Below are 13,621 nucleotides of genomic sequence, written 5' to 3' on the forward strand. Positions count from 1 at the left end.
GGAAACGGTTTTGAACATAAATACTCTGCAGTGTTGGGTGACAAGGTATCGAAGCCTGTTGCACTTGCCTGCGCAGCATCTTTTATATTTGACACGGCATCAGGGATCTCTAAGCACAAAAATCACAAATCACAAATATTAGGAGGAACCAAGAGAATAACGAAAAAAAACAATGAAAGTATAAGTGTACATATATAAGTGTGTGTATGTGAACGCTGCTGTTGCTCATCTTTGCCTATGCGATTTTATCAATATGAATATATGCAAATATAACCTAAGGACCGAATCAGAAAGGAACAAAAGCGAGCATTCAAAATCTGTCTATCACAGATAAATTAAACGAATCGTATGATTATTATTACAATTTTGCCGAAGATGCTCGCGTCTCGTAAGACTAACCCTAAATTTTCATTAGTCGATAATCGACTTTACTGGCAATGTTAGATGAAGTGAATGACAGGGAAATTGAAGCATTTAAGGGATGTTTTGGTTTGGTTTGGTTGGGTTTGGTTTGGTTTGTCTCACTCACCCTGTCCATTATCCCGGCTTGATCGTGACACTTTAACAGTTTTCGTCATCCATGATTTTTTAAGCGCTTTGCTAATCGAATTTTCAGTAATTTCGGAACTTTGTTCCTCTTCTTCGAAGTGCTCCTTTTGATCATTTCCATCCAATTGATCTTGTTGCGCCGTTGAAAATTTAGCAAATTCGCGCAAATGCTTTGGCAACTGACTTGGCTTCGCTTCGGCTTTACCCTCAATAAATTTCACGGATGATACATCCTCAGCCTCGCTAGTTTGACTCTGATTGATAGGTTGCGATTCCGCTCCCGATTCCCAATCGCTGTCAGCAGGTATAGCCAATTTGGAACGTCTCTCCTTTACACGTTTCAAAAACTCGGACCCCACGTCCGTCGCCTGACCGGTGCTGGTTAAAGTTGAAGTTGATTTGTTGAAAGTCTCGCTATTGTCACTAATTTTGGATATTTTAACAACTTTCTGAAGACGGCGCTTTTCTCGCTCGGCTACTTTGCTTAACCATTCTTCGGCCATTTGCTGGCGGAACACTTCGTTCTCCGTAAGAGTAGGTAGCCTTTGCATAGACCTATAAGTTTCGTGCATAGTATTGAACGCTGACGAATGACTTGAAGATTCGCCGGTTTGTATTTCTTCGAGAAGACGACGCCGCTCATTCTGTAATTGTTCAAACTCTGCTCGTAATGCGTTTTCTTTATCGCTTAAGTGCTTAAGTTTTTGGTCATGGAAGCTTTTCGGTAGAGAGTCACGTCTTTGCGAAACATCTGGCTGATTTCCGCTCACCTGAGTTGGGGCTGGGGAAACACCTCTTCTTGTCGTTGTACTAATATAAGTGGGATGTGGATCCCTTTCGATCATCGAATAACAGCTGGCATGGTGTGAAGGCCGCTCTCTTTCCGTAAACATAGGAGCACTAAACCGTTTGGAAGTATGATGGCTGGTAGACGCATTACTCTCGAGAGACGAATCATTCGGTGCGTCATTTAAACGTGGAGCTCTTATCACCCTTGGGCTCTGTCGTTGGTAACAGATTTCAACTTCACGGGCAAATGGTCTAGTAATATTTTCCGACAATCCGAAATCTTGTCTTTGTTTAGTCCAATTATTGACATTAGAATCCACTTGATTCATATGATTAGCGTAGGGCTTATGCACTCTTTTATGTTGTTCTTCACCCAAATTAAACATTGATTCGGACCGAAGCAACTGACGATCATTTTGGGTATTTTCAATTTTTATGGGAATTTGATAAACTCTACCATTCTCGCGATTATTTTCCTCCTTTGCATCAATGAAAGAAGAATCATTTTGGATATCATCAGTTTCGATGCGAATCGGCACATTATGGACCTGGCCGTTTTGCAATTTCTCAGCGAATTTTAGTTGACGCGATTTTATTGATTTCTCGATTTCTTTTTCTAATTCTTTCATATGCTCATGACGTCTTCGCTTAAATTCCTCAAAGTGTTGCTTCTGTTTCATTTGAAGCGTACTCAAATCGAACATGGAAGATGAGAGTTCACGTTGCCGCTTTTGCCAACTATTCGTTTCCAGTTCGTTATGCAACCTTTTCGATAATTCATCAAACTCTTTAAGTAATTTTTCATGGTCAGAAGTAAATGAGGACGATGAAGATAATGAAGGCTGTGACGTCACTTGATCTTTAATCACATTTGTAGTTGCGCTCGTTTTCGTATTCAATCGATCGAGCAGATCTGACGTTTTGGCATTTTGCCGGAATTCTTTGCATAAATTTTGTGCTTCATTCTCTACGTTTGTCTTACGATGCTCTTGATGCTCTGTTGCCGCGTCACTCTTCATATTTTTCTCATAATCCCAATCAAGAGCAATCGAATGCGCCGAATTTTTTGTTTCTTTCGTAATTTCAGAGATATTGTTTAATTTTATATCTGACATAATTTCTATGCCGTAAGGTGGTATGGGTTCTTTCAATTTGTTTGTTGCATCCGTTGTTTGTGTTTTTGTTTTGTTTTGCTCACTTTTCGAAAAATTACTTTCATTCGATTCTCTTTTATTGTTGCTGCTATTGCTTTTACTATTATTATTACTATCTGTTTCGATACGTTTGTCATATTTAGATTCGGACGTATCGCATACAATTTTTCCATTTTCGATTCTTTTCTTAGCTTCATACGAACTTGTTTCCATTTTTGAATACGATTTAGATTCAAAATTGAGTGGTAGTGTCTCGGAATACGTAGGCTTGAGCTTAAAACCGATTTCCATATTCGAAGAATCTTTACGATACCTATCGGATGCGTTGAAATGATCGCGCTGCTGCGAATGCTTATTTGCGTTTGTTTGCGGAGTTCCTGGCATACCGCTGACATTACCGTCGACTTTATAATTCGTTTGCCTTGAGCTATTTTCAGGCAATGATGACATGATATCTGGTATTTGCTTTTGGTTTGCTTCGTTAGTATTATTCAATATTTCTAATAAATGTTTTATATTCTCCTCTTTATTTACGCTATCTGCATTGTTTCGCGAATTCTTCTCTGTTGCTTTTTTCATGTCGCCAGTAATTGCTTGATTCATCGAGTTTAAAGCTTTTACGGACGTTTCCAAACTTTTTGTAGGTACTGGCGGTGGTGGTATGGGTGGTGGTGTAGGTGTTAGACTTTTACGTAATTTTTTCATATGCGCCGCCATTTGAAGGACATCTTTTTCTGCACGTTTCTCTTCTTCCATAGCTTCAATTTCACTTTTTGTGTATTCATAATAGCCGCGTCGTTCAATGAATTTTTGGTGAGCACTAAGTAAATCGTCTGGTTGTTGTTCTACATGTTTTTCCATATAAGAACGTTGCGAAGGCGATATGCATACCAAAACTTTCGGATCGGAATTTGTAGGTATTCCTGTCCATGTCTGAGAATGCAATTTTTCTTCCGGTTTGCATGACGGTAAAGTATTTGTCCCCTCCTGTCTGGACTGTAGATGCAATTGCAAGTCTTTAATATGCGGCATTGAAGGCAACGGATAAGGCATCTTGACGTCCTTTGATGAAGCGCTTGTCTGTCTTATTGATGTGACAGCTTTAGCTTCGCCAATATTTTGGGATATTTTGGCCAACTCTTCTAGAACTGCGTGACCGTACGGTAAACTTTCTAATTTCTCTGCACACAAAATTCTTAGCTTTTCAGGGTAAGTGAAATATAAATTTGTAGCAGCATTTCCATGTTGTTTCAACGTGCACGTAGCACCGTTGACATCTGAAATTGAGGACTGCGCATCAGTAACAGATTTATTAGATTTTGTTGTGTCAGCATTGATAGTTTTGCCTGCACTGCAATTATTTTCATCTAAATGGGTATCGGAATTCCGATGAACGGGATCACTGTTCAATTTAACAATGATTGATTCACTAGCAGTTGTTAAACTAAGGGTAGGTGTAGGAGGTGAGTCTTTTGTAAGGATTGTTATATTATTATTATTATTATTATTACTATTATTGTTATTGTTATTTTGCAAAATATCGCTTGATCTTTTACCGTTTGTATTTAATGAATTTTCGCTAATTAATAATGCACGCACGTTATTCATTTCGTTTTCAAAGAGAATTTGCTGTTTCGTCTTATGATCGACACTTAAAATACTGTTTAACGTTTCGCAACCATTGGAGGATGAACTAATTAATGCGACTGAATTTTCAAAGTTTTCATTTCTCTCGGCTATTGGATTTATGGGCATGTGTTCTGAGGAAGAGAGCACCACAGTGGTTGCCACGAGATCATTACTATTCGCTGAAGCATTTTCAATGTTACGGGGAGATGACGATCGCATGATCATGTTCTCTGCTATTTGGACGATTTGTTTGTCATCAATGCAATCTGGTTGCAAATCTGATATCGTTGTTGTTGTTAGTATCGGTATTGCTGTTGGTGTTTTCTTATTAGCAGGTGTTTCTTCGCTTTGAGATTTACTGGATATATTTACTGTGTCTGTATCATGTACTGTTCGACTATTTATTTCCATATTCTCATAATCCAATAAATCGGTTATGCTACTTGAGGCAGAATTTATGAAAATCGTTTCAGCTGCTTCAGGTTTTACGGCCTGTGAGCACTCTAGAATACTACAGCTTTCATCGGCTCCCGGCGTTTCCGTAATACGCGTCTCAACTATTAACGGAGTACTTGTTGCTTGCATAAAGCTATTGTAGTTCAGCGTTTTAGTTTTCAAAGGATCTTTCAATGGTTGCAATGGAGATTTTACTTTATCGGAATAATCACTCAAGTCACTGTTCTCTTCCGTTATGCTATCCAGGTAGCGGGGATTTAAAAAATGCGGTAGGAAATGATTCTGTATAGCAAGTTTTTTCTGTTTCGATCGTTGCCTTGTATCAAGATTTTCATCGTATTGGAAGATGTGATCTGAAGTTTTAACGGCATCATCTTGAAATTCAATTTTAGCTAAATCTTCTGATTCCGATTCAACTTCTGTGACAATGGGTGATTGAACGATTGGCAGATCATTTGTTATTATATCTTCGTTTACTTCACAAATTTCTACTTGTGATCGGTTCGTGATTTCCTCCTTGCATTCATCGTCGTAAGGTTTCTCGTCATCTTCTTCAAGATCTATGTGGATATTATGAACGATAGGTTTCTTAAGTGGGCCAATTGAGTTTTGCTTAGTGTGCTCGCTTAAATTCGAAGCAATCGAATTATTTGCTTCATTTTCTCCCTCATAGAGAACACGATGCACTATAATTTTACCTTCCACTGGTTGTTTTTGTAAATTACTTTCCAATAATATGTCGTTGGTGTTAGTTATTGTTTCCCCATTCACTGGATTCGGCATATTAATATGCTCAACTTCTTTCGATTTATTATTACCCATATTTTCATTAGGATCTACGCTTTTTGCTTGACCGTATCCAATTATCGCTTCGTTACCCTTTGTATGCTCAAATGAGACTGTGCTAGACGTGCCAATAGTTGGCTTAGGCTCTTTTGATAATAAATGCACTTCATTGCCGATATGCGCAATAGTGTTACTTGCGGTTACGTCATCTCTTTCGTTCGTCTCGTCAATTGCTAAATTCACGACACTCACGCTCTCTGCACTCACCGGTAATTGGGTCGTAGCTTTCGTCGTTATTTCAACCGATTCTACCTCATTTACATTACATTTCTCCTTATCTTTCAAGTGCTGTTGAGAATTATTTTGGTTTAGTCTATTTTGACGATTGTTGTCGTTGTTGCTGTTGCTGTTGCTGTTGCTGTTATTGTTGCGATTTTTGTTTTTGTTTCGATTACGATTTCTTGATTTATGGTAATTGGGCATGATCTCATAACGTTAGAAATTTATTTATAAAAACACAAAAAATAATAAATAAATATAAGTGAATAAAAATAAAATTAAAAACGTTTCTGTTTTGTCTACCGGCAGTAATTCATACGTAGCGTAATCTTTTTTTTTTTTTTTTTTTTTTTTTTTTTTGGTAAAACCGAACTTTTATTAAACCGAATAGTAAAAGAAAGGGAAGCTACCGTCGTTTAATGCGTTTCGTTCTTATGCTTTCACTTGACTAAAAAATTATTACGCTGACATGATCATAGACCGTACGATAGAGCTCGTTGGTTAGCTAAAGCGTTCACTTTAAGTGTTATGAACTTTGAATACTTTTTATTTTTTTTATTTTTTTTTTTTATTTAATGACAAAGAGGTTCTTTTTGAGGTTTTGTTGAAATTTTATTTTAGAACTCTTTCATAAGCAAACGCACACGCTTTGGTATTTGTGAAATTAAAAAAACAAGCAACAAAAAAACGAAAAATTATTATACGCTATAAGGGTGCATTAAGTTTGTGCGGATGTGTGCAATGCCCACAGGGATTTGTCATAGACCCACTCTTTATTTTAACCTTATAAGCCTGTCCGTCCGTCTGTCCGTCTTGTTTTCTTTTCGCTCAACTTGCAGGCCGTAATTTTGGCAATAATTTGATGAAATTTCCTACAACAACCAACTCTATTGGAAAAGGTTCGGAGCGCATCGCTTCCCGTGTAACGTCTTATTTTGAAAGGTCAACATATGGACAACTCTTACGTGGTGTAAGGTATTTAATGGTAAGCCATGACCCACCATAGTGTGTTCACTTGTTTTATTTTTGTATTTATTCCAAAAAAACAAATAAAAATATTTTTCAAAAATTCTCCTACAACGCAGAGGGAGATAATAGCTTTTAAGCATTTGAAGAGTAGTGGACACTTTTATGGGCACTGAGGGAGGGTATTGCTCTTCGCTTAAAAATAAATATAAAATTAGCAAATTCTCTTATATGAGAGTTCAGTAAGAAGAATAAAGAAAAAAATAATAAATAAAAAAAATCGGAACTACTTTCGAATGATCTTTGCAGTGTGCGTTGTTTTTTTTCATTTTTTTTTTTTTCATGCTGTGTATAAAAAATTCGTTCACATAACCATCGTTGCTTTCTGTGTATATTTTAGATAATTTTTGTGTTGCGCGATCGTTGATTTTGAAACTTACGTGTTAGTATATATATTATATTATAAATAATTTTTTTTTGTTTTTTTCCTTTTTAATTTTCATTTTATAAAATTGACACATATATGATGTTTAAGTGCAAAATCACACGCACACACATACTCGCGCACATGGCGACTATAGATATTGTACGATAGCAGTTTTTATATAAAATTGTTAAACAACTGCAACCAATTATACTGTTTTTTACCCCACGTTCGTTAATATACTGAATTCATGTGAGTGTTCAACAACAATATTTGATGCGACAAATGCTGCACATATATAGAAATTTAATATATAGAGCAAATTGTATATATGTCCACGTAATGTTTGCACAAAATAGGCTTTAGTGAGACAATGGTTGCTTTGTTCACTGCTACGCACATCCAACCAACCATACATACATACATACATTTGTACATATTTTATATATTTATGCTGTGGACATGGTCGGATAAGCTAAGGTTTTTAGCTTAATTATTTTAAGTGGAAGGTGCAAAGAAAAGTTCTCACGTTCTTTTATACTTTTCTATCAACGGCAAAGATAGGGTATTATCTAGCAATATGCACAAGTCACATGCATACACATTATCTACTAATACCGTTTGAAACTCATTTAAGTGCATTGAAATTTTAAATTATGTTTACCTCGTTGGTTTATTCGCTTTCTCGCTTGTTTGTCTAACAAATTCAAAACATTGCTTAAGAAACAAGCACAAGCGCTATAGTGGGCCACAGCACATCATTGAATCCCCTAAACCACTTCGCTTAATGCAGTCATTCATATGGTGATTTTTCAAATTAAGGCGTTATATGGAAGGTGGTTGAAAAAGCGGTTCGGCCCGAACCATTTTCAATAGTGATCGTCGTTGGGCCAAAACATAGCAGTGCCCAAATATCATCCAAATATATCAACAATTGCGACCCGTAGGTTACACACGAGAAAACAAGCCGAACTGACGGACAGACAAGATTAAATCGATTCAGAAAGTGATTTTGAATTGAGCGGTATACCAAAAGGTGGATCCACCTCAAGTCCTGCGGAGTGCTGCATATTTTCGCACAAACTTAATGCATCCTTGTAGCACAAGTGGTGCAGGGTTTAAAAATTCTGCAAGACAGTTGAGAAAACTGGTGAGATGAGTTTTTTTATATTCATCAACTCACTCGAGTGTATAAATATTTCAAAGTTTTTCAATTTAAAAAAATTCTTTTTTATTGACCAAACACTCAAGGTATTTTTCCGGCACCTGCAAGCTCGGTGGCAGGTGGACAGAGTTATAGGAAAGGTAATAGAAAGTTTTCTTGTTATTTGCGGATTCATACAGTTATTGTTGCGCCAAACTTTGGATGACTAGACAAACAAAAATTTTACTCGATATCGATTATCTATTAAAAGTTTTTAATTAGTTTTGCGTTGCGTACAAAGGTTTTTTTATATAATAAATTTATCAAATATGGATAAATCAGAGAAATTTTGTATATGCAAATTTATGTATATATACATATATGTCTATGTATGTATACGTATTCGTGATCAGTTTGAATAACCGGATCGTTGTAGTCACGTTGTAGTCTTTTTGTTAAGACAAGCCTGGGCGATGCTCGCTTCCAATTAGAAAAATAGTTGGGCGTCGGAGTTACCAACTCGATGTTTGCGAGTTCACCTCGCAGTGTGGTAGACTGTGGTCGCTGAGGTCGTAGCTTTAGGGTATAGTAATAGAATATAGAAAATAGAAAGAACGCCCACCGATTGGTCGCACACTAATTAGTCTGCAGTCGCTCGTTCTCTTTCCCCACTTCTCTCCGATTCGGTAGTAAAGCACAACTTGACTGCGATTGTAGCGTAGCCGTAGTTATAATCAATGTCCGGTCGGCGTAGGCATAACAAATTTGGGTCCAGAATTCCAATTACTGCCTACCTTCCTACCGCTTCTCTTTCTAACCATCACAGTGCGATGCGTATAGGGAATATGCCCTTAGTGATTAGTCATATTAAAAACAAAAAAAAAAGAAAAGATAACCTTCTATATATCTAATCTATTTTTTCGTGATCATTAAATTGTTATGCGAGCTTCAAGTTTGGTATTTATCGTCGATGGAGAAGGTTTGCTAGATTTTTCTCCTCGTTTGTATCATTCAGAGACATACTTCAGAGAGCTCAGGATATATCTATAAAGTCTTGGATTAGGATAAAGCTCTTCGTCTCTCTGACCATAACATAAGGTTAGGAAGCTTAAAAGAGATGAAGATGAACGTTTGAAAATAATTCGACCACAGGTCAGGTCTGCAAAAATGTAGCTGGTCCCCTCGAAACTTTGCTCACAATACTCCAAGTGCTTTTATTTTGTATTTCACAGTGACTTAAAACGTAATTATGAAGACCAATTAATAGTTTAATACGAAAATCTTGATGTCTCCCCAATCAAACATTGCAACCCACGTTCCATACCGCATATTACTGTAAAATTTTAGTCACAAACACTTATCGGAGCTATTGCGAAAAGCATTCCTAATCAGGCGATTGATGCCTTCATTTCTATACATTTTCGATATCTAATTAGTTAACTATTAGCTTCTAACTGGAAATGTATTGGTATCAACGATTCGTTGTAAATCAAATGGAACTTTATTTTTATTACAATCAACATTTCAAGTTCGAAAGCCGTCTAAATAGGTCTTCGATATGTTAATTGCATCTCGATGTTAATATTTCTGTCCATTTGTAAGTTGATATCTTTTGAAATTCGCAAATTCGGCTTCTTGCTGGTTCCTAATCTACTGCGGATTTTTTTTTTCTTTGCAAAGATCAATGAGGTCTATTGGAATTAAACAAAATAATTTTATATATATTCATATACATGTCTATTTTTCAATAAGGAAGCGTAGCAAGCGTAGGGTTCACCATTAAATTAATTCAGAAAGTCTAGAACGAAGTGTAAGTAAAAGAGCTGCTGAGTTAATGCAGTAGAAGCAACTAATAGGTGAAATAGTAGGCTCATCGGTTAAGCGAATCAAAGAAGCAAATAGTGAAGTGTAAGACAAAAAACTGGCGAATTAACGGTGACCATACACATATATATATCGATATGTGAATGTGTGTGGATATATATGTATGTGTGCTTTAAAGTTAAATTTACAGACAAAGTATGCAAAAACATACATTTTGGCTTTGTTGTGGGCATGGTAGACCTGCCGCTGGTGATAACTGCCAACAATGAAGCCTGGGGCGCTGTTGACGAGTTCATAAGGAAAGCGCTTGGAGAACTACGGCGAGTAGAAAGGTAGCGAGTAGAGAGAAGCGTGAGTGTAGGCCGACAACGTATTCCACTAAGTTCCCACCTTATCAAGCGCACTGATTGCAATTAGCCTCCGCGAAGTAATACCCGACCGCGCTCCCGCAGAGGAGAGAGATCGAAGTAATGCCTGTTTGAAGATAGCTTTGGCAGTTAGGCGCCATGGATGGCGAATCGTGCATGTTGCTCGTGCGGGTCAACAGAGTGTTTGGAAGATTTCTACGTCCAGCTCCCATAGTGAAAGAAAAACCATTTTGTTTTTTCGGCTTTTTTTAAAATTTTTTTCCGAAAAGAATTAGAAAAGTGAAGCTTTGTTGTTTTTCTTTACATATTTTCTTTTTTAAATGCTATGCAATTTTAAAAATGATATAAACATTTTTGAAAAAGAAGCAAAAAGCCGTAACTTCACCACACACCTAATAGCGCATAACTTTGAAATGACGCTGACGTAAATTCTTTATTCTAGATAAAGTAGTGCTGTCAGAATTGTTGTAAATGATAAACATGTGTTTGCTCTGTTTCACCATAATGCGTAAGCGCAGACTACGCTGTAGAATAGTTTTTCGTCGTATACGTATGTGTATGTCTGGTTTTTCTAATTCCGCCACTTTTGCTTAAGTTAAAATGGGGGGAAAAAAAACGTATAGATCCTCTAGCACTTGCTGCAAGATTGTTTGTCTCACGCACACACACACACACATAGATATATATACTTACACAACACTCACACCCATACTTGCACATGGAGATATATGCAAATTACAAATACGCGCCGTTGAATTCAAAAACACAAACATTCATTGTGCTTTTTGTGTATTGATAGGTTTGTCAACGCCATGTATCCACTGGAGTAAATCATTCGGTAATTCGTTTACACAATGACGTTAATTATTTCTTATTATTAGTTTTTTTATTTTTTTATTTTTCTCTTTTTTCATTTTGACCTACAAAAACTGCAGAAGAAGAATACAAGATATTTGTGATTTCTTTCCCAACACACAGAGAAATTTATATCATAGTGATCATGATTGGGTTGAAAAATAATTTCATTTATTTATTATGTATTTTTTAATGAAAATATTTTCACTGTTAGTGGATCAGATGTGTTAGTTAGATCTGAACAGAATTGAATTCATAAACTTTTCAATGAAAATTATTTACGATAAGATTTTGAAAGAATTTTACTTATCATGAACATTTTATTATCATGATTGATGGACATGTAGTCAACAATTGAGAAAGTTACCCTACATGCTTCAACTGGCTGAACGTTTCAAATAAGCTTATAAAATTTGCAAAAATATTCTTTCAAGTTTCGTTCGATAATACTGTTAGGCTGATCAGAGAAACATAGCCCTCCAGCGAGTTTTTATCATATCCATTAGCAATGTTTATCTGTGGAATGTAATTAAAACAAGTAAGGGCACTACACTTAGCCACGGATTTTCATTAAATACCCTACATCACCGTATAATTAATTATATAGCGAGTTTTCAAAAAAAAAAAAGGTGTTTCATAGGAAGATGTCGAAATAGTGGTCCGATCCGAGCCATTTTTAATAGCATTCGCCCTCGGGCCAAAATACATCAGTGTACCACATTTCATCAAAATGTATCACACATTGCGGCCTGTAAGTTGGTTTCCAAAGGAAACAACCGGGACAGACGGACAGGCTTAGATCCGTACAATAAATGATGGGTCTATCTCAAGTCTCTCTGAATCTTGCAAACATCCGCAGAAACTTAATGTATCCTTGTACCACAAGCTGTGTATTGTGTAAATATGTTGTCTTTTCTCAAAAGCTGCCTAAGTCTGTTCCTCCGCGTTGTAAGTCGTAGCGTTTCTTGTTAATCTGTATTCGAACGAAGTATTTAATTATAAAATAATCTGTAGGCTATTGAAGCGTGTGTTAATTATCATTTTTTTTTTTTTAATTTTGTGTCAGTTAACAGTGCGTCCGCTAGCGATAATTGTCGGTTTCATCGTAAAGATGCAAAATGTTGCGGATGCAAGTTAGATTACTCGGGGCGAAATTACAACTTATGCAGCATTCTCAGGAAATGGATGTTCGTGGGAACTATTTCTTGGCCACATTTAAAATGAATTGCAAAAGTTGAAGTCTTTTGATCTGTGGCTTCGTCAACGCACAACAAGCTATGGCATATAGATCGCCAAAGGATCGGGTAAAGCGGTACACCAGTCTGTAAACTCCAATTAGATAACTGTCCTACAAAATATATATATTTGAGTGTAGCAGAAACAAAACAAAACATAGACGAACTTGGCCAGCAAAGCCTTACGCAGACGTTATGCGTAAACTCTTAAGCTGTATAAGAGAATAATTTCGATTTTTACAAGCAAAGCGACAAGTCTAGCATACTTTGTTTTTGGTCGTTGATGAACACAAAAATAAAGTCGTCCGTTTATCTATATGACTCGGAACATGCAATCTGTCTACAGGAGGCAGAGATTGATTTTGTTTTTCAATTTCTGAACGCATACGATATTCTCTTAAGTTATCTGCAAAAGATTCTCTAAAAAAAAACTCATAAAAACCAGAACTCTTGAAATTGTTTTTCTCTTTTTAAACCGGTATCTCGATATTTTTCGCTATTTGTTTATATTTACTTGTGATTTTTTAATTTACATTTTCAAATTAACGACTCACGTTTTCTAAGCTCAATGTTTTCATTGATGTTTTTGTATTAAAACTTTATTTCACTTATCACGTATCAAGTTATTTCCTTAACTTTTTTTTCTATTTCAATTTTTGTTTTTTTTTTTTGTTTTTTACTTTTTTTTCTAAACACGAAAAAAGTCCAACTGAACTTGGCGGAATGCTTACAATTACTAAAGTATCAATTGTGACTTTCAAAGAACTCGTACCCTATTTGCTGAACATTTATGTATGCATACAATTGTACTCGTATCGGCAATACATACTTATTTGCATATTTGAATGGACATATATATGTATGTATGTGCCTTTGTGTACAATATGGTGCTATCAAGCACTACTATTCTCTGAGCGGATGAACTTAATTAGTGTGTTTATTGTATGTTGTAGCCGGTGCATTTTCAGCTAAACACCACAGGAGCCGTTCATTTTTAAAGTGACCCAAGTCATCTTTTATCAAAACAAAAAAAAAGAAAAAAAAAAAGAAGAAAACTTTAATTGAACTTCACTTCACATATGCATTGTGTAATTGAACAACAGTTAAGAATCAACAGGTTGCAAATTCCAGGAAATTTATTAATGGGAAATCTTGTTATAATG

General features: G+C 36.1%; 1 protein-coding gene across 13 annotated transcripts in view; it reads right to left on the reverse strand.

Moving 5' to 3' along the window:
• Positions 1–5,995, reverse strand: part of LOC119636940 (sorbin and SH3 domain-containing protein 1-like) — a 36,415-nt gene extending 30,420 nt beyond the window's left edge. For 5 of the 13 annotated variants that reach the window (XM_038032677.1, XM_038032678.1, XM_038032675.1 and 2 more), the window contains exon 1: positions 530–5,995. In XM_038032677.1, the coding sequence (XP_037888605.1) occupies positions 530–5,846 (5,317 nt within the window). In that variant the 5' untranslated portion in view covers positions 5,847–5,995. The remainder of the gene's footprint in view (positions 1–529) is intronic. The other 8 variants (XM_038032679.1, XM_038032686.1, XM_038032682.1 and 5 more) reach the window with 3 other exon arrangements.
• Positions 5,996–13,621: the final 7,626 nt, after the last annotated feature.

The sequence above is a fragment of the Glossina fuscipes genome, unplaced genomic scaffold (genome assembly GCF_014805625.2).
Source record: "Glossina fuscipes isolate IAEA_lab_2018 unplaced genomic scaffold, Yale_Gfus_2 42, whole genome shotgun sequence".
NCBI classification, from domain to species: Eukaryota; Metazoa; Arthropoda; class Insecta; order Diptera; family Glossinidae; genus Glossina; species Glossina fuscipes.